This window comes from Narcine bancroftii, chromosome 3 (assembly GCF_036971445.1).
Source record: "Narcine bancroftii isolate sNarBan1 chromosome 3, sNarBan1.hap1, whole genome shotgun sequence".
NCBI lineage: Eukaryota > Metazoa > Chordata > Chondrichthyes > Torpediniformes > Narcinidae > Narcine > Narcine bancroftii.
The window spans coordinates 115,612,340-115,631,415 of record NC_091471.1 but is presented as its reverse complement, the minus strand read 5'-3'; the positions used below and the strand labels follow the sequence as shown (position 1 = coordinate 115,631,415).

The 19,076-nt window shown below is 41.5% G+C and overlaps 1 protein-coding gene across 12 annotated transcripts in view; it reads right to left on the bottom strand.

The window, feature by feature from the left end:
• Window positions 1–19,076, bottom strand: part of arap2 (ArfGAP with RhoGAP domain, ankyrin repeat and PH domain 2) — a 473,297-nt gene that overhangs the window by 110,203 nt on the left and 344,018 nt on the right. For 11 of the 12 annotated variants that reach the window (XM_069924984.1, XM_069924989.1, XM_069924990.1 and 8 more), the window contains 3 exons: window positions 13,078–13,144; window positions 11,638–11,801; window positions 6,409–6,621 (listed from right to left, as the gene is read on the bottom strand). In XM_069924984.1, coding sequence (XP_069781085.1) covers window positions 6,409–6,621; window positions 11,638–11,801; window positions 13,078–13,144 — 444 coding nt within the window. The remainder of the gene's footprint in view (window positions 1–6,408; window positions 6,622–11,637; window positions 11,802–13,077; window positions 13,145–19,076) is intronic. The other variant, XM_069924988.1, reaches the window with a different exon arrangement.

Below are 19,076 nucleotides of genomic sequence, written 5' to 3'. Positions count from 1 at the left end.
ACAGGAAACTCCCAAAAAGGCAATACATCACATAGACTCAAAATGACGGGACTGGGCAACTATGCATTACAATGCTGATAACTACAGTGACCTCTACCTGTTGTAATATCACATACCACCTTCATGAGTATAATTGATTATGGAGTGGAGTCCCACTGACACAAGTTAACAGGGTGATGAGATTGTGTTTTCTTTCTTCAGGGCTCCAACTGGACTCATTTTAATGAGATTAGAAGCACTTTATGGCGTGGAAGATTCTGCTTACAGAAATGCACAGGGAGTTCATTCCCATTTTCCCCTAAACAAAGAAAACTTTTATGCAATTCAGTGAATTCACTCAGTGGTTCACCTGCACACACAGGAAATACCTTTGCACTCCAGGGTTTTATGATTTATGGCCCGCATTGTGATTAGTGGTTTGGGGTTTGCATCGCACATTATTACAACCTTCCATAAAGTTACACACTTGAAAGGCTTACGTGAAACATGCAAAAATAAAGTCATGATTTTGAAAGTGCACTGCTATTTAAATACTGAAATTGAGCAGAAAATTTACATAAAAATGTGCTACAGTGGAAGCAGCGAAGATAGATGGAGAATCTAATAGGAATAAAAAATAAACAAAGGTGGAAGATGCATGCTTTATCACCCAAGTACAATTTTGTGAAAAGTTTAAACAATGTTGCCTGATTTTTAACACCAGTAAAATTACTTGTTGAGAAATGCATTTTTGTTTCTTCACTTATCCAAATTTTGGTAAAGGTTAGAACGTGCATTGATGTTTCTTGTCAGAAGAAGCTGTGGTGCTGGCAGAGTTGTGTGACATTTATAGGAAAAAAAATGCCACTTTGCATCAGCAAAACTTTAATTAGTGTACCTCAGCTGACATAATTGAAACAGTATTTGTGCATCCAGAAGTAGCTGTGCCTCGAGCCAAGCTTCAGTACAGTAACAACACTGACATCTACCTGACAACATGGAACATTGCCCAGGGTTTTCCTATCCACTGATTGAAAGCAAGAAATAAGTCATGCCGCCAATCACTGTTTTCTCACCAAAGTGATGGAAGGCATCTTTGACAGTGTTCATAAACCTGAACTTATTCATTAGTAAGTTGCATAACAATGTTCATTTGGGTGACCTGCTGAGTTTCTCAAGCACTTCTGTGTACGACACAAGACCCCAGCATCTTCAGGTTTCTTGTTTACCAGCAAGATCCAAACCTAGAGCACAAGAAATAGGAACAGGTTCTGCCATTCAATGGTTAATCTGGCTGTGAACCTACTTGGCTTTTTCCCCATAAACTTTCATTCCCCGAGGATGCAAAAATCTATGTAATGAGGCAGCCACTACTGCATAGAATTCCAGATTCACTACTATCTTGGAAAGGAAGTTCTTACTATTCTCTGTCCTAAATTGATTGCCTAAAATTTTGAGTATGCAGATGCTATGATTGTAGTAAAAATGTTGGACGAACTCAGCAGGTCTCACAGCGTCCATAGGAGATAAATATATGTAATCAATGTTTCGGGCCTGAGCCCTTCTTCAAGGTGTGAACATTAAGCAGGCAGGCACCCGAATAAAAAGGCTGGGGAAAAGAGAAGAAATTGAAACAGGTTACAATTAAGGGATCCCTGCTCTTGTGGCGAACAGAGCTAAGGTACTGAACAGAGCTAAGGTACTGAACAAAGTGATCTCACAGTCTGCATCCAATCTCTCCCATTCTACAAAGGGAACATAGTTTTGTTCAGCACCTTAACTCTGTCTGCCATGAGAGTGGGGATCTCCCAGTAGAAATCCATTTTAAATCCCCGTCCCATTCCCATGCCAACAAGCCTGTCCATGTCAACATGAGGTCTTTGGTGTAGTGGCCAAGGGACAATCATCTTCAACTGCATCACCACTGACCTTCAGTATTTACAAGATCAGAAGTTGTGATGTTAGACATTTATCAGAGGAAGTTTTTAAAGTGTTGCAATAGAATGGTGGTGACATGGAAACTAGGCAACAATATGGGGTTGAATAGATGGCAAATGGAATTACAAAAGTGTTAACCTTTAGAGAAAATAATGTATAATTTACAGAATCAACCAGAAAAAATGTATAAGATTTGGAAATCTTATATGGATTTCATTAGTAAGAGTACATCTACAGCGTCCACTGCTCCCACTCCAACTCATCCTAGTTAATTTAAGATTTAAGATTACATTTGTAAATTTGAAATTCAATTAATCGATGAAGGATAAATGATTAATTCAGGCAGGCTTTTTTTCCTTTTTTTCTTACTTTTTTTTGAGGAGAAAGGGGGAGAAAATATAAAATTATGCATTCCTTTTGAACTGTTTTATTATTCTCTATGATTATGGATAAGTATTGTATTTGTTACTGACACAAAAAAAAATTCAGAAACAAAAAGAAGTTGTGATGTTCAGGGTGCCTGCATAGTATCTACTGGCCTTAAATTCAGTTGAGTCCTATCCAATAAGACTTGGATTGCTTTCAGGTCTGGGCTGATGAGTTGTAAGCAAAACCTGCATCACATGAAAGCAATGAGGTGATAATATCAAATAAGAATTAGTTTTGGAAACAGGCAAAGGTATAGAAAAGAATCACAGATTCTTTAGGTCTTTTCCCACCGACGAATGTAGGCGCCCCTCCTGGGACTTGGGTGAAGTTCCCGGGAAGGCTGGACCTCCCGGCCTTTTCACTCCGCAACTTTACTTACCTGGAAAATTGGCAAACCTTGCATTTTAAAGGTGGCGGGGGGGGGGGGGGGGGCGGGGTACCCGCTCCCAGCGATGACGTCGCGAGTGATATGTACTCACTCACAGGAAATCCCACCATAACCTGCCTGTATAAATCTAACGTTGAAGAGCATTTTAACACACTATAAAGTTAAATTGTGCAACCGAATCAGCAGGTTTCAACTTATATATAAAAAGTCAATTATTTATTCCCTTGTCAGATGCCTGCGTGTACTGTTATTTGTAGTGAGAATATGCACTGTGTTCGATGTTTCTTACCACAAAGCAGGCAAATGCCGTGACAAACACCTGCCCTATCCTTGATATAACCAAAGCTATAAGCTTCATGTAACAATTACAAGGGTGATGGTGAAGGTTTCATGCTAGGGGTGGGGTTAGTGGAGCAAACCTCTTTTATATAATGGCCTCGAGATAATATAGTAACGTGTTGAAGGCAAAGGGATGATTTCATAAAGTCTCCAGAGTCACAGTTTACACTTTGAGGCTGTAGTAAAGCTCAGAAACTTGGTTTAACTTTTGTCACTGACCAGGGATTCACTGATTAGCTTTGAAAGAACAAAATGGAGATGTTAAAATGTGGGCATTCACATGTGCCATAAAAATTCCAGTGTTGCATGTCATTCTGTGATTGTCAGGCTTTGCTGCTATGGGGCTTTTAAATGTTAATTACTTAAAGTCACTTATTTGAACACATTTAAGCCAAAATAAACTGTCACTTGTGAAAACCAACATGTAGACATCTTATACAGTTAAGATATTGAGGGGGATTTAAAGAAGGTTACAGGATGGAGTTATTGGTCGGTGGGATATGACAGAGTGATGGAAAATCTTGGCCAGCTTCTCATTAACAAAAAAAACATGACAAGTTTCCTTTTAAGTAGTTCTGGTAACTGTAGTAGACGGTGCTGCATGGGGACCTTGTTATAGCATTAATAAAGAGAACAGACAGCTGAATGCTCTGCCTTACATAAGGTTAAACTTACTTCAGTCTACAGATGCTCAGTGGGCATAATACGCAACTCCCAGAACAGTCACTAGCATTTTTTCTTCCTGCTTTTTGTAGATTAGTTATTTATACATAAATTAAGTTTTAATGTCAACTTAAAATGCCAGGGAAACGAATTATGATGAAAAGTAATAGTTTGATTCATTAATTGTGCCTTCTGCACGAAAAGCCAAAGTTGCAAAATCCTCAAAGAAGAGGAGGATCTGATGTCGTGAAGCCTTTCTGGTAAGCCACTTGTTGATTCACACTGCCAGAAGGGGATTGTCGGGTGAACTCGACCAGGCTCTGAGACTACCCCCCAACCAGGTTCCTAGAGCCCAGTCGATTTTGACTGGCCCTGCCCAGTCTGACCTTTTCACACTGCACAATTCCTGGGTTAGTAACCAGTTAAATTGTCCGGTTTATCCACTTGTTCATGGTGGTATGAAAATGCCTATTGTCTGCCAGAAAGCTTTTTGAGGTCAGGGCTTCTTAAATGCCCTCTGAAAACCCTGCTCCTCCTCAGTCCCAGCAGCTGGGATCTAGTTGGGATCTGCCCCAGTTAATTTAACATGGTGATGGCACAGGATATTTGTGTAAAACATATCCAATCTAACAAGATTTGGCTCAATAAGTTGCAAGGTCAAAGGATGAAGTTAGCATTCTGTTGTCAAGCAAATTAATTCAGCATGTCTCACTTCAATTACTATCTAAAATTAATTAGGCATTGACTTCACAAAAGCTAGGAGGCACAACAGAAATCCATGCACGTATTTTACATTAGAGCTATGTCTATTGCTATTTGCAACTATTGGAGCACACGACCCAGATAAATCAAGTTACAGATCAATTATTATGAGAGCCCAGAAGGAGTAAAATCTTCTGGTGATGCCCTCTATGAGAAAATATTTCCCAATTTCATTTTAGGATGCATGTCCTAGTATACCAGTGGTTCTCAACCTTTTTTATCCCCCACTGATATACCACCTTAAGTAATCGCTTACTAACCTCCTATGCCATAGGTGCTCTGTGGTTAGTACTAACCACCTATGCCATAGGTGCTCTGTGGTTAGTAATGAATTACTTAAGATGGTACGTGAGTTGGAAAAAAAGTTGATAGCCACTGTCCTATACCTTCATCATCAACTTCCCCAGGGGAAGGTTCTTGCTATTAGATGGATTATTAGACTGCAATAGTGAGGAACAGCAGAAAAAAAAAGAATAAAGGGCAATCTAAATCAATTCAAGGTCATTTCACATGTTGCCTTCATGGCAGAGTGGATTCAAGATGTTCAGATCCATTGTTTCACGCACTGATGAGTTCAGTGGAAAATTGGAGAAGGGAACAAAAAAAGTGGCTGCAGACTAAACGGGTTGTGGAGGTGGCCAAGGACGGGAGAAGTCAGGAGCATCTTTTGAATTTAATGCAAGAAATTATGTCATGAATAACCAGTCCAGGAAAGGCAAGTTACATACTCATCTTCTATCAGCTCCTCTATTGCCAAGGTGCTCTCATTCTGATCTTATGAACAGCTTTTAGAAACCCATGGATACACTTGCAAACTTTGAAAATACACTGAAATATTCGTCTGAATGAACAATTACCATGAGAGCCTTCAATCCACTTCAAGTGAAGTGCTTATTCTGAACAGACAAATTTAAACATGGGAATCAATGGGTTGCAGCCAGCTTCCTAACAGTTGCAATTTAGCCTTTTATTTCAAAAAAATCAGCTCACATCCAAATCCACAGGCTCCTCCAGATTACAGTTCTCCACAATGTCACAACTCTGCTTCTGTTATAAAAATCCTTCTCTGCAAAATCAATTTAATTGCCTGTTTTCCTGCTAATATCAACTTAATTTACCAATTGGTAGACAAGAGTTCAGCACCACATGGAAACCAGCAAATAAAATATCATCTGAATACCTAAGAAAGGATTATCACAGATGGAAATAAATGAGTGAAGTAAAATATTTGATCTTGTGTTCCCAAAATGACATAATGACATGGAAAGATGGTCAGGAAAATATTGATAGTGTGTCAGATGACTAATAGTTTCATTGCAAGTCATGAATTACCTCACCACATAAAACAAAAAAAAAATATTTCCGCTGTTAAGCAAGAAAGTCAGCAGATGCAGGGGTCAAGTGCAATAAACAAACTTTTACATCCTGTGGATACTTCATGGCATGCTGAGTTTCTCCAAAACATTTGTGTATTGCAAATGTTTCCGGTGAACTGCTGGCGGTACTGTGGAATGAGATAAGAATTTCTGCTTGATCCTGATACTCCCTCAGCTCAGAAACGTTCACAAGTTCTATATTTTGCATTGATTACCACTGTGTATTGGCAGGATCAGTATGCATGCTTGAAGGGTGAGACTGGGTACCAGAGAGTTGAGGATTTGTATGGAAGAAGAATATTGCTGCAGCACTTTGGAGTCAAGTACATCTGTTAAAGTTGAAGGAGAAAGGTTTAAAAGTCTCCACGCAGGAAAGCAGCAATGGAAAGAAATTAGGACAGCTGCCTGATAATATGGTATGGTTATAGAGACACAAACCTTGTCCACTGCTTCATTAAATCTTTTTGACAACTAGGTGGAAAAAGACATTGAAACTCAATGAATTCCATTGGGTGAATAAATGTTTAAGATTACCTAATGCAGACAACCAATATGGATATAATTCCTTGGTGAGGAGAGCATCATCTATTTCGAAGAGGAATCGCTTCATCACATCTGCTACATCAACCAGATGATGTTCCCCAATTCGCAACTTCACATTTCGGGCATCTTTTCTGAATTGATCCAGTAGCTGATTAACTCGTGATGGTGTGCCACTTTTCTGATAAATTCTTTCAGAACCAAGACCTAAGAATAAATTTAAATACTGAACACACAGTCAAAAGATTTCAGTTTCCAAACCATGACAGAAAGACCTTCATCCAACAAAAAAGAAATGCAAAAAATAAAACCATAAGAACTATAGATGCTGGAATCTGGAGGGAACAACGAAGAACTCATGGGTCAGGAAGCATCCATGGGTAGAAATCGTCAGTCAGCATTTAGGGCTGGGACCCTTTATCAAGTCCAAAGGAAGAAATGATGATATAATGCATAAGATGGAAGAAAGAAACTGGGGAGGGGCCAAGAGGTGATAGGGTAGAGGACAGAAGGTGGGAGAGATGGAGTGACAGAGAGAAGGGGAGGGGAAGAGAGACCCCACTTGGGGGAGAATGGAGAGTATATTTGTATATAGTGTGAATTCATAGCATTGATAAGCCAAAGTAGCAAATGGAACAGGCCAGAACTTTGTACTGCCACTGATACATATGCCAACTTGTAACAGGGATCTCATGAATCAGAATCTCAGCTCCCTTGGACAAATCATGCTCTCATGTCGCACACTAAACAACATTTAAGAGACAATAATTTTCCAGTGGCTTCCACAATCACAGTGACCACCCCCTTATTTGCTGAAATGGTTGTCCTCATTAAAATTTGCAAAGCCTTGCTTTACATCAGGGCCCTGTACAACATTCAGTTTAGAGGTGGGGGTGTTGAGGAGAAGTTTGTGAAGGAGACAACAACATTTGCTCACAAAACAGCAAAGAAAGCTTTGGCTAAGCCATAAGGCAGTCAAAGTTGTTAATTGCAAAAAAGAAAACAACTGAAAATAATCAATACAAATTCAATAGCAATTTACCTGATCACTTACCATGTTCCTTGCAGCTATCCCTTTTTATTCAAATTACTTTACTATTCCTGTGCCAGGAACAGCAGATTCCACAGCATTAATGCACAATTACCACAAGATGCACAAATATTTTTACAGCTCCCTTAAAATTGCCAACTTTCTTGAGCAATTCCAAACAAAGTAGGTGACCATGTCCTCGTAATGAATTAACCACCACACTGAAACGGTCAAACAAATTACCGACCATAAAACAGAAAATTTATACACAGCAGAACAACATCTCGTTTCCTTTAGCCTTTTTGACTTTATTCCTTCATTGGGATATTATATAGTCCTTTAGGCTGTAGATGGAATATATCTACAATATATTCCAACTCTATGTACAATGTTGGCCGAACAGGTTCTTGGCCACATTCCCTTCCAGGAAGTGAGGGTAAAGATCTTTCTTGTTTGTTCAGAGAAATAAGAGTGAGCTCACAGCTTTGTTAAAGATCGTGGAGTGAGTGTGCTGGAATGCAATCATAATTCAACCTCAGCAATACGGGGCTCACTCTCTCCAGCTGGTGTGCGTTGCAAGCCAATGCCTGGCAGCAGTCCTGCTGTCCTTGTTCTGCTGTTGTCTGTTGTGTCAGATGTACTTGAATGTCCTAAATAAACCAAAGGCTGTCTACTGAGAGATAAAGGTTATCCATTAGCCACACGTGGCTCTTAACTCTAGCGTACATCTCCTGCACACAAGACAACATGCACATAATGTCACATCAAAGTGTTTTTAGAGCAGGCACCATTTACTGACTCACACAATAATTCCACTGCCTGAACTACACCAGTGGAGCACGGTAGAGCAGGTGGCAGCACATTATACCGCCTCATTATCATGCCATTGTCATCTCTAGACCTGCGGTGTGTTTAATGTATGCCCGGCAAGCCTCCCTCTTCGATTTCTGCACAAACTTGAGCTTTGCTGCCTGTGCCTGAACTCAAAATTGCATCAGGTTGTCCAAAATCCCTATCGCAGCTGCAAAGATTAGCTCCTTGTCTAGATTTTAGAGTTGGCATCATTCTTTCCAATCTGCTCCATGATTTTGTCCCTCTAATCCCTGACATTTTCATAACCTTCCAGAACACAAGTGCACCTCCAATTCTGGTCAATCACCCATTTTTGAACTTAGTTATTCTGGAGGTCATGGCTTCAGACCTTTTCTGTGGAATGTCATCCCAAAATCTCTCCATTCCACTTACAAGTTTTCTTTTCAAACTTCCTTGGATGAATTCAAGATTCTTTTATTGTCATGTAATAAAGCAGAAAAAGTGATATTATACAATATTTCCTATAGTCTACCATAAGGGAGACAAAGATTCTCCATCAGCAGAAATTGCCTGGAACCCCTTACAGACAGAGAAAAAGGAAAAGAGAATTTTCCCAGAGTCAATGAGTGTCCATGGATTCACCTCCAACACTCCCACAGCCTCTGCAGCCACACAGACTTCAGTCCAAACCAATAGCAACCCAAGCTCCAGATCCAAACTTCTGACATGATCAGGAAGTCCTCAGCACAGTCTTGCTTTTCCAATACCTGGCACCTCTTAGGCCAATCTTGAGCCAATTTCAAGCAGTCTGTAGCCTGGTGAGAGTCCCTTGAACACAGGTGCAAGCTGCCAGCAGCCAGTGTGGGTTATGCGCCTCGGGCCGCCAGAGTGTTCTTCAGCCTCAGAGCCCCTCGCTAGTCTGCTGCCATGGTCACCATCTCATGGGTCTTCTCTGCTGCTTCTCCATCTCAAATGAGGGGTGGTGGAGAGTGGTCTGCCCACTTTTTAGTTCCCTGCACCAGTTCTCTGCTTCCCTGATAGCTGCAACCCCTCGTGGCCGCTACCTAACAATTGGTGCCGCCATCTTGGCCTCAGACCCCGCGGTTGAAAGATTTTGAAATAAGCCATCCTTGGATCATGAAGCTGACAGCAGTCAGACTGTATGGTTGAACCCCAGGGGGGAGCGCTGTGTCTCTGCACCTCGCTCTCTGTGGGCCCATGCTAGCGGCACCACTGCTGTTACAGTAGCTCTGCCATTCTTTATCAACCTTAATTATGTGACAATATTACGTTTCATTTAACATCTGTCCCAACGGGCACTTTGTTACATTAAATGTGTTATGGAAGTAAAAGATAATGTCAGCTTGCTTTATTTTTATGTTTCTTATTTTCATGCTCTTAGAACTGGCTAGTGATAGGCTGAGGATTTTTCGTGGAGAGAATACATGATCTTGCAGGCAGCCTTGGCCGTTCTGACCTGGTGTTAGGTGCTTACAAGACTAGACTTCATCAATGAGAAAGCAAGGTTGGCACTACAGGATGCTGAGATTATTATAGTGAGCAGCACATCTCTGTGCTCCATAAAATTATACAACAGAGCACTGATGTTTGCTTTGTGAGCTATCTACAACTAATCCCTGCCACATGATGACCAATTGATTGCCAGAGGGCAAAAAAACTGCATCTTCTCATTCTTCTCACATGCAAAATATGCAAGATTTATTTGTGGCATAGATCAGACCAATACTCTAGGTGAATGAATTCACGTTGTTGACAACTTGGTCATTTGATTAGGTACAGGATGCTAAGATGATTATCACAGGTGAGGAGATGAGAAATCTCAATTCTGCTCATAAAAAAAGAAAATCACAGAAATTTGATTACCAGAGCTGGTGGATGATATAAATGTAGTAAAGCTTTCCTGTAGTTCTCTGTCTGAAAAATGCTCTTCTTCTCCCTCATTCAATGCTTTAGCTCTCAATAGGAGGGGACAGGAGATGGGAAAGCCAAATATGTAAGTATTCGCATAGCTTGCATGTGGCACAGTGATAGAGCAGGTATGGCAGCTGCCTCTCTGCTCCAACAACCATGATTTAATCCTGACCTTCAGTGCTGCCAGTGTGGAACTTGCACCTGCTTTCTGTCATTGCATCGAATCCCTCCAGCTGCGACATCTCAATAATGTGGATGCAGATAGGTTAGTGGGCCACTCTAAATTGCCCTATTGCAGGGGAGAGTGATAGAAATTGTGGTAGTTCATGGGAAGGTGGAGAGAATAAAATAGGTTAGATTATGAGTGTTGTAAATTTGTACTTGTGGATAGCATGGTCAGTGGCCTGAATAGCCTGCTTCAAAGCCATATCTCCAATAATTCTAAGAGAACCAGCACTGGTAGTGATTGGGATTAAATTACTTTGGCCTTGGAAACTAAAACAACCAGCTTGATGATCACTTAATGTTTTTAGAAAAATTAGACATATAGCACAGTAACAGGCCAATTCAGCCCTATGAGTCTGTACAGTCCAAATTACACCCCATTCACCTACAACCAGAGTATGCTTTGGAGGGTGACCAACTTTTCACAGGAATCCTGGAATTTGAGAAGGTATGGAGAGAGGCTCACCTCTGACCAGTACAGTGGAAAGATTGGTGCGAGTGCACTCTGAAAGGTTGGAAAGGAAAGAGGGAAGCAGAAAATGATCGAGATGCTCAGCAAGTCAGGGTGCATCCACGGAGTGAGAAATGTGCCTCATATTTCAGGTCAATAACCTTTTATCAGAACAAGGGAAAAAATTAAGAAGTTACCAGGTGAGTTTAAAAAAAAGAGGCAGGTAAGAACATGTGGGAGATATCGTTGACTCTAAACTCTGGGGGAGGCATAGAATTTGAGTAAGATATAACGGGCAAGTAACGGGAGAAGCCTACAGCAAGCATGACCTAAATGGAGTACGGGAAGGGAGGGCAACAGCAGAGAGCTGCCCAAATATTCCCAATGTCAGTGACAAAAATCCAGAAACATCAAACACTTGCTTTGGAAGGTTAACATGGAGAGGGTCGTAAGAAGATGATCTGCGTCGAGACAGGTAAACTTACGTTTTTGCTTAAATTCCAGGATAATTGTGAAATAGTGAGCAGACGAGCAGGGGGAGGAGATTTCCTTGTCATACAATATGTGGAATAAGCATTTGTATTTCCAAAGTAAGTGTTACAATCAACCATTCATAGCCAACACCGACAGAGCAACTAAATGAAATCTGTTTGCCATATTTGTCAAACAAAATACTTCAAAACTGTAAAACATATGGATGCAATTGCTTTTGGCACAAAGAAAGCAAATCTCCGCGACTTGCAATGACATCCTGTGGAACAAGCTTGCTTACCATACTGTGTAACAAACGCTATACAGCTGTCCACAATGATGGGGATGTCATTTTTGCTGAGCTGCTGGTCTCGAAGTGCATTTCCATCTGTACCTGCTGCTTTCCTTATGGCATCGTGCCAAGCTGTGAAATCCAGCTTCGTGTAACCATGGATGTACAAAGTTCTACAAGGTTAGAACAAACTTTTAGTCTTTGATGCAATGCTTCATTTGTAGCCATTCAGATTCCTTTCTCTCTTGAAGATTTAGTGGCTTAACTGTTAAATTTACAAAGGTTAGCAACCAAAAATGCAAATGAATTTGATGCTGTGGAATTGGACAAGGCTATCTAGTTCTTAATTTTAGACATTAGTAGATCGGACAAATAAATTCTTGGTGTTTCATTGAAAATTAATGGTGCGCTAGAATTAAATTACAGAGGGCAAAAAAAAAATCATATTTTGAGAATGCTGTCAACCAAATAGAAGAGCAAAGAGAAATCAAGGAGGTCAGGAGGAAATGAAGGCCCTCAGACCTGAAATTATAATTGATCTGCCTGACCTGCCCTAATGGATATTGGCCACTGGAGCGAGTTTCACTGGTGATTTATGAAGTTTATGCCAGTTTCCTTGCTCCTTACAATACAATTTGTCTGTAATTGGCTAATTCAGCACATATTTGATGAAATTTCATCCAGCCCAAATCAAGTTTTGCTCTGAAAGTCAGTCCCATGTTGAATACTAGTCCTGCTATCAAAATGAGTTATTAACAGGTGGATTTTTACTAACTATTCTCATTATCTGGCCTTCAATAAAGCTCTTACTTTTTTTCCCCTCTCTGGCCCAAATATCTTTTTAAAAATGTGCAGGAATATGCATATCCATGCAATGAGTTGAGTTTAGTTTTCATAAGACCCCAATCAGTTAAATTTGATTAAAATGTGAATCAGACATTCAGATTAAAAATGCATTATTTGATTATGAATTCAATTTATTATGCATTCAATTAATTTTACAGAATTGAAATTAATTAGCACCCATCTGCAAATAAGTGATGATTAATGACTTATCAATGAAGCAAAATTGTCAGTATAAACTATCATTGTATCTAGATATACAAGCCAACAATTTCACACAGAATGTTTTCCTTCTCTACTAACATCAAACCATTGGAATCCAAGGACTATCTGCGCAACATTGAACCTTGAATAGGTAGGTTAGCTCTGATCAGCACAAAAAAAATGCAAATTGTGCAAAGTACATTTCATAAAATGTATTTAAGCTATCATAATTTCAAATTCCTTTAAATAATGGGCATTTAAAATAAACTAAAGCATTTAATTATTTCTCTCATCAACGTTAATAGTTGACATTGTGCTGCCAAAGCTCCAAGAGGTAACACAACATATTTCCCTTCTTCTGGATACTTAGCATGAAATAGAAAGTTTAAAATCATTCTTTACCTTCCCTTTTCTACCAGAAGCAAGACATCCTTCTTCTCATTGTATTTCTCTGTCTGGATACTGACAGCTGTGAACAGAATGAGCAGCAGTTGAAATATGGGTATTTTAATTGAGGATCTCTGAGCAATATCAATATGAAACAGGTCCATCTTGGCCTGTGCCAAGTTGCTTGACTGCAGTTGTGCCAAGCAAAGGGGTTGGAAATTGGATTGGTCTCTTCCTCTGGGGGAGAATATCCAGGGCAAGGAAAAACTTGCTTTTATGTACTGTAGCTCCTTTGCTAACCTGGCTTTTTAATCCAATGAAGTACTTACTAAACAGCAGTCAGCTCAATTGTAAAATAAGAAAGGCTTTTAAAATGTGTCTATGTGACAAAAATAAATGCAAAATGGGAAGAGCCTCTTTAAAAGTCTGAAAAAAGGCCACATTTAGAGACAATTCAGCCATTTTGAAAGTGAGGCAAAGTTAATGTTCACGACTGCTTTTTAGTGTAAAATACATTTTGTGCGAATGCATCTTATGCCAATGTTCCTGTAGTGCTGGCAGTTTTTTGACAAATTGAGATGTGAGGAATAATACACCTGGTAGAAGCTTCAGCTCATTGTTGCAATATAGTACATACCAGATAATTTGCAGTATGCAAATTGGCTGCAACAACAAAATGGTTAATGCATGGAGTTTTTCCAAAAGCTTAAGGAACTAGAATTTTGAACGAACAGCGAGAAACTGGAGGAATAGAAATGGCCAGTCAACGTTTCCGAGAAAGACCCTTTATCAAGTCAGTTTTGAAAAATGGTCTCAACCCAAAACCTTAACTGACCAATTTGACCTTACCTAACCTGTGAATTCCTTCAGCTAAATTTGACTAATTTTTGGTTTTGCAAGCAGATACTCTCCTTTTGCTGCATTAAAGTAGGATTACCCATTACAATAGGGTTAATTTGAAGAACTGCTGTGGGATCTCGAAATGGGTCTTCATTTAATGTTCAATCTGTAAGATGGGATCTCCAAGAAGAAAACACCCTTAGTTCTGCCTGCAACATCAGCCTAAATTTTTGTGACCGTGTCAGACGTGCTGTTCAACTCCCCCCCACCACCCTCCCCACCCAGTTCAAAGCTTTTGCCATAAATGACTCGCCAGGGTGTCCACTCCAAGTGGTTGCTCTTCTATTGCTAACATTCCAGTAGACATCCATCATAAGGCAATGATAGCTACTTTCATGGCCACTGCGGCTGTCAACATACTTGCTCTCAGCTCACAAATAAGGAACTGCACTCAACTGTGAAAGTCAGTGCTTTCTCAGGAGAAATAAAGAGAAGGCAATAAAAGAAGGAAAAAAATTATTAATTTAAATAAAATATAGTTGCTTTTTTTAAAGAATGAGATTCATGTTAGAAATATTCAGCAAAAACATAGATTTAACTGCAAATTTAAGCACCACTTCTAATCTGCTTTTGTTGACCCACTGACAGTTCAAGTTACATAGTTTATGCATACACAAGTTATAAAATTGTCTGACAAGGTCTCAGCTATTGGTTCTGGACTCTTTATTTAACAAGAGTTGCAAATCACTTTTGTATTCAAATGGAAGGTATAACAGGTTACAGCCAATAGAATCTGCGCTACCCAGGATGAATAAATCAAAATTGTCATGCTGGCACAAGATATGGAACATTTGTACTATCTTGCTACTGGAAAGATATAGCTAAAAGACAAAAAAAAGGCATCAGAACGGAGAGAGAAAAATGGAGCAATGCAGCATTTTGGCATTTCTTTAAGGAACCATAGCGACAACAACTGATTTAACAAAGATAAATTGAAAAGAATAAAACACAAAAGACACTGTCATTAAAGTAAAACACAATTCTGGAGAAATTCAGTGGGTCAAACAGCGTACCTCATATTGGAAAGATAAGGAGACATAATCAACGGTTGGGGCTTGAGCCCTTCATCAAGGTTTAAGCAAAATAGAGGCAGGTGTTTGAATAAAATGGTGAGGGGGGGAGGGACAGGGGAAGGAGCACAGGCCCACAGGCAAGAGGTAATAGGTGGATAAGGGAGGGAGGGCACAATGGAGAACAGGGGGAGGGGGATAGGTCTGTGAATGGAGAGGAAAAGGGATGGAGAGCCGGAGGAAGTGAGATAGAGGAATAAAGATGAGAGGGGGAATGGGGATTGGTATAGCAGAAACTGGAGGACGACATTTATGCCATCTCGTTTGTGTGTCTGGACAGATTACTAGGTGTCGCTCCTCCAATTTATAGGTAGCCTTTATTTGGTAATCATGAGACCATGGTAGACATGTCGGCACGGGAGAGGGGTGCAGAATTGAAATGGTTGCCCACTGGGAGATTCGTGTTATTGATGCAGACAGGACAAAGGTACTCAGTGTTGTGATGTCCCAGCCTGTTCCAAGTCTCTCCCATGTTTTTTCTTTGGCTTGGCTTCGCGGACGAAGATTTATGGAGGGGGTAAAAAGTCCACGTCAGCTGCAGGCTCGTTTGTGGCTGACCAGTCCGATGCGGGACAGGCAGACACGATTGCAGCGGTTGCAAGGGAAAATTGGTTGGTTGGGGTTGGGTGTTGGGTTTTTCCTCCTTTGCCTTTTGTCAGTGAGGTGGGCTCTGCGGTCTTCTTCAAAGGAGGCTGCTGCCCGCCAAACTGTGAGGCGCCAAGATGCACGGTTTGAGGCGTTATCAGCCCACTGGCGGTGGTCAATGTGGCAGGCACCAAGAGATTTCTTTAGGCAGTCCTTGTACCTTTTCTTTGGTGCACCTCTGTCACGGTGGCCAGTGGAGAGCTCGCCATATAATACGATCTTGGGAAGGCGATGGTCCTCCATTCTGGAGACGTGACCCATCCAGCGCAGCTGGATCTTCAGCAGCGTGGACTCGATGCTGTCGACCTCTGCCATCTCGAGTACCTCGACGTTAGGGGTGTGAGCGCTCCAATGGATGTTGAGGATGGAGCGGAGACAACGCTGGTGGAAGCGTTCTAGGAGCCGTAGGTGGTGCCGGTAGAGGACCCATGATTCGGAGCCGAACAGGAGTGTGGGTATGACAACGGCTCTGTATACGCTTATCTTTGTGAGGTTTTTCAGTTGGTTGTTTTTCCAGACTCTTTTGTGTAGTCTTCCAAAGGCGCTATTTGCCTTGGCGAGTCTGTTGTCTATCTCATTGTCGATCCTTGCATCTGATGAAATGGTGCAGCCGAGATAGGTAAACTGGTTGACCGTTTTGAGTTTTGTGTGCCCGATGGAGATGTGGGGGGGCTGGTAGTCATGGTGGGGAGCTGGCTGATGGAGGACCTCAGTTTTCTTCAGGCTGACTTCCAGGCCAAACATTTTGGCAGTTTCCGCAAAGCAGGACGTCAAGCGCTGAAGAGCTGGCTCTGAATGGGCAACTAAAGCGGCATCATCTGCAAAGAGTAGTTCACGGACAAGTTTCTCTTGTGTCTTGGTGTGAGCTTGCAGGCGCCTCAGATTGAAGAGACTGCCATCCGTGCGGTACCGGATGTAAACAGCGTCTTCATTGTTGGGGTCTTTCATGGCTTGGTTCAGCATCATGCTGAAGAAGATTGAAAAGAGGGTTGGTGCGAGAACACAGCCTTGCTTCACGCCATTGTTAATGGAGAAGGGTTCAGAGAGCTCATTGCTGTATCTGACCCGACCTTGTTGGTTTTCGTGCAGTTGGATAATCATGTTGAGGAACTTTGGGGGACATCCGATGCGCTCTAGTATTTGCCAAAGCCCTTTCCTGCTCACGGTGTCGAAGGCTTTGGTGAGGTCAACAAAGGTGATGTAGAGTCCTTTGTTTTGTTCTCTACACTTTTCTTGGAGCTGTCTGAGGGCAAAGACCATGTCAGTGGTTCCTCTGTTAGCGCGAAAGCCGCACTGTGATTCTGGGAGAATATTCTCAGCGACACTAGGTATTATTCTATTTAGTAGAATCCTAGCGAAGATTTTGCCTGCAATGGAGAGCAACGTGATTCCCCTGTAGTTTGAGCAGTCTGATTTCTCGCCTTTGTTTTTGTACAGGGTGATGATGGTGGCATCACGAAGATCCTGAGGCAGTTTACCTTGGTCCCAACAAAGCTCTCCCATGTAGAGAAGGCCATAATGGACCACTGAATGCAGTAGATGACTCCTGCATATTCACAAGTGAAGTGTTGCTTCACTTGGAAGGACTGTTTGTGACCCTAAAAGGTGATGAGGGAGGAATTTGGCTCTTCCTGCAGTCAGAGGGGAAGGTACCAAGGAGGCGATTAGAGGGAAGAGATGAGTGGATGAGGGAGTCATGGAGGAAACCGTCCTTACGAAGACAGAGATGTAGATGGGATCATGTTCTAGGTGTCAGAAATTGTGGAGAATAATATTTTGGATACGGAGGCTGGTGGGTGGTAGGTGAGGACAAAGGGACCCCTGTGTTTTTTTGTTGCATCTAGGGACAGAGAGGGCTAGGGCAGATGTGTGGGAAATGGAAGAGATGTGGGTAAGGGTTGAGTTGAAAGTGGTAGAGGGGAAAACCATGTATTTTGATGAAAGAAGCCTTCTCAAATGATCAGGGCCAGAGTACCTCATCTTGGGAGCAGATGTGATGGAGACAGAGGAATTGAGAGAAAGGAATAGAATCCTTACAGGGGACTGGGTACAAAGAAATGTAGTCGAGATAGTTGTGAGTGTTGGTAAAATGTCTGTAGATAGTTTTTCTCTCGAGATGGAGATAGAGAGATCAAGAAAGGGATGAGTGTTGCCGGAAATCAGATATGGACCAAGTCAATTTCAGATTGGGGTAAATGTGGGCAGTACATTGAACAAAGTTGACGAGCTCATGATGGGTGTATGAGGAAACACCAATGTAACAGAAGGAGAGTTGAGGAGCCTTGTTTGTTTAGTCTTGCAGCATGGATTGCTCTACATTGCTAACAAAAAAGCAGGCATAGCTGAGACCCCTGCAGGTACCTTTGATTTGGAGAAAGTGGGATTAGTCAAGGGAGGAAATATGAAGGGTGAGAACAAGTTCTGCCAGGCAGAAAGGGTAGCAGTTTAAGGGCACTGATTCAGTATGTTGTTGAGAAATAAACAAAGGGCTGCGAGTCTTTCTGAATGGGAGATAGAGATATAGATAAATTGGGGTCCAGAGTGAAAATGAGGTGGTAAAACTCAGGGAATTAGAAGTTATTGAAGAGATGGAGGGAATGTGATGTATCGCATATATTGAGTTGGGGAGGGACTGGACCAGGGAATCAAGACGATGCTAGTTTAGTGGGGCAGAAGCAAGGGAAAGCAATAGGTCCACCTGGAGAATTGGGTTTGTGTATCTGAGCAGTGGGAAGTGCGGGAATGGGAATCAAAGAGCTTGGAGGCCGTAGGAGGAAGATGACCAGAAATGATGAGGTTAGAGATGATGCATGAAATGGTGGCTTGATGTTCTGTGGTAGAGTCCTGTTCAAGGGATAAGTAAGAGGAAGTGTTTAAGAGCTATTTCTGGCCTTGGAAAGGTAGAGGTCAATGTGCCAGATACAACAGCATCAGAATTGTCTAGGGTTTGATAGTGAGGCTGGGATTTGTATGGAGAGGAATGAGCAAAAAGGAGGACTAAATAAAAAGGTGGGACAAATGGGAATGAGAAGAGCAGAGGGAGAATAAGGCAGAGGGAGGAGCACAAGCTAACATCTCAGAGGATATAGGTCGAAGATAAAAAAAAATCTGAGGTGATGAGAGAGGGGGGTAGGTAGATCTCAATGGAGAGGGAAGGAAAGGGGTGAGGAGCTGGAGGAAAGGAGACAGGGAAAGGGAAAGAGAGAGACAGGAGGAGTGGTTTAGCAGAAGCTGGAAAAGTCTATGTTAATGCCGTCTGGTTGGAGAGTGCCCAGACAGAATAGTGCCTAGCTTGTTTAACTGATCTATTTCAACTGTTTAAATGATCAAAAAGACATCAGATTGATCACTATTAGACTGACTAAATTCATCCATTGATCACATAAACAATCAACGTTA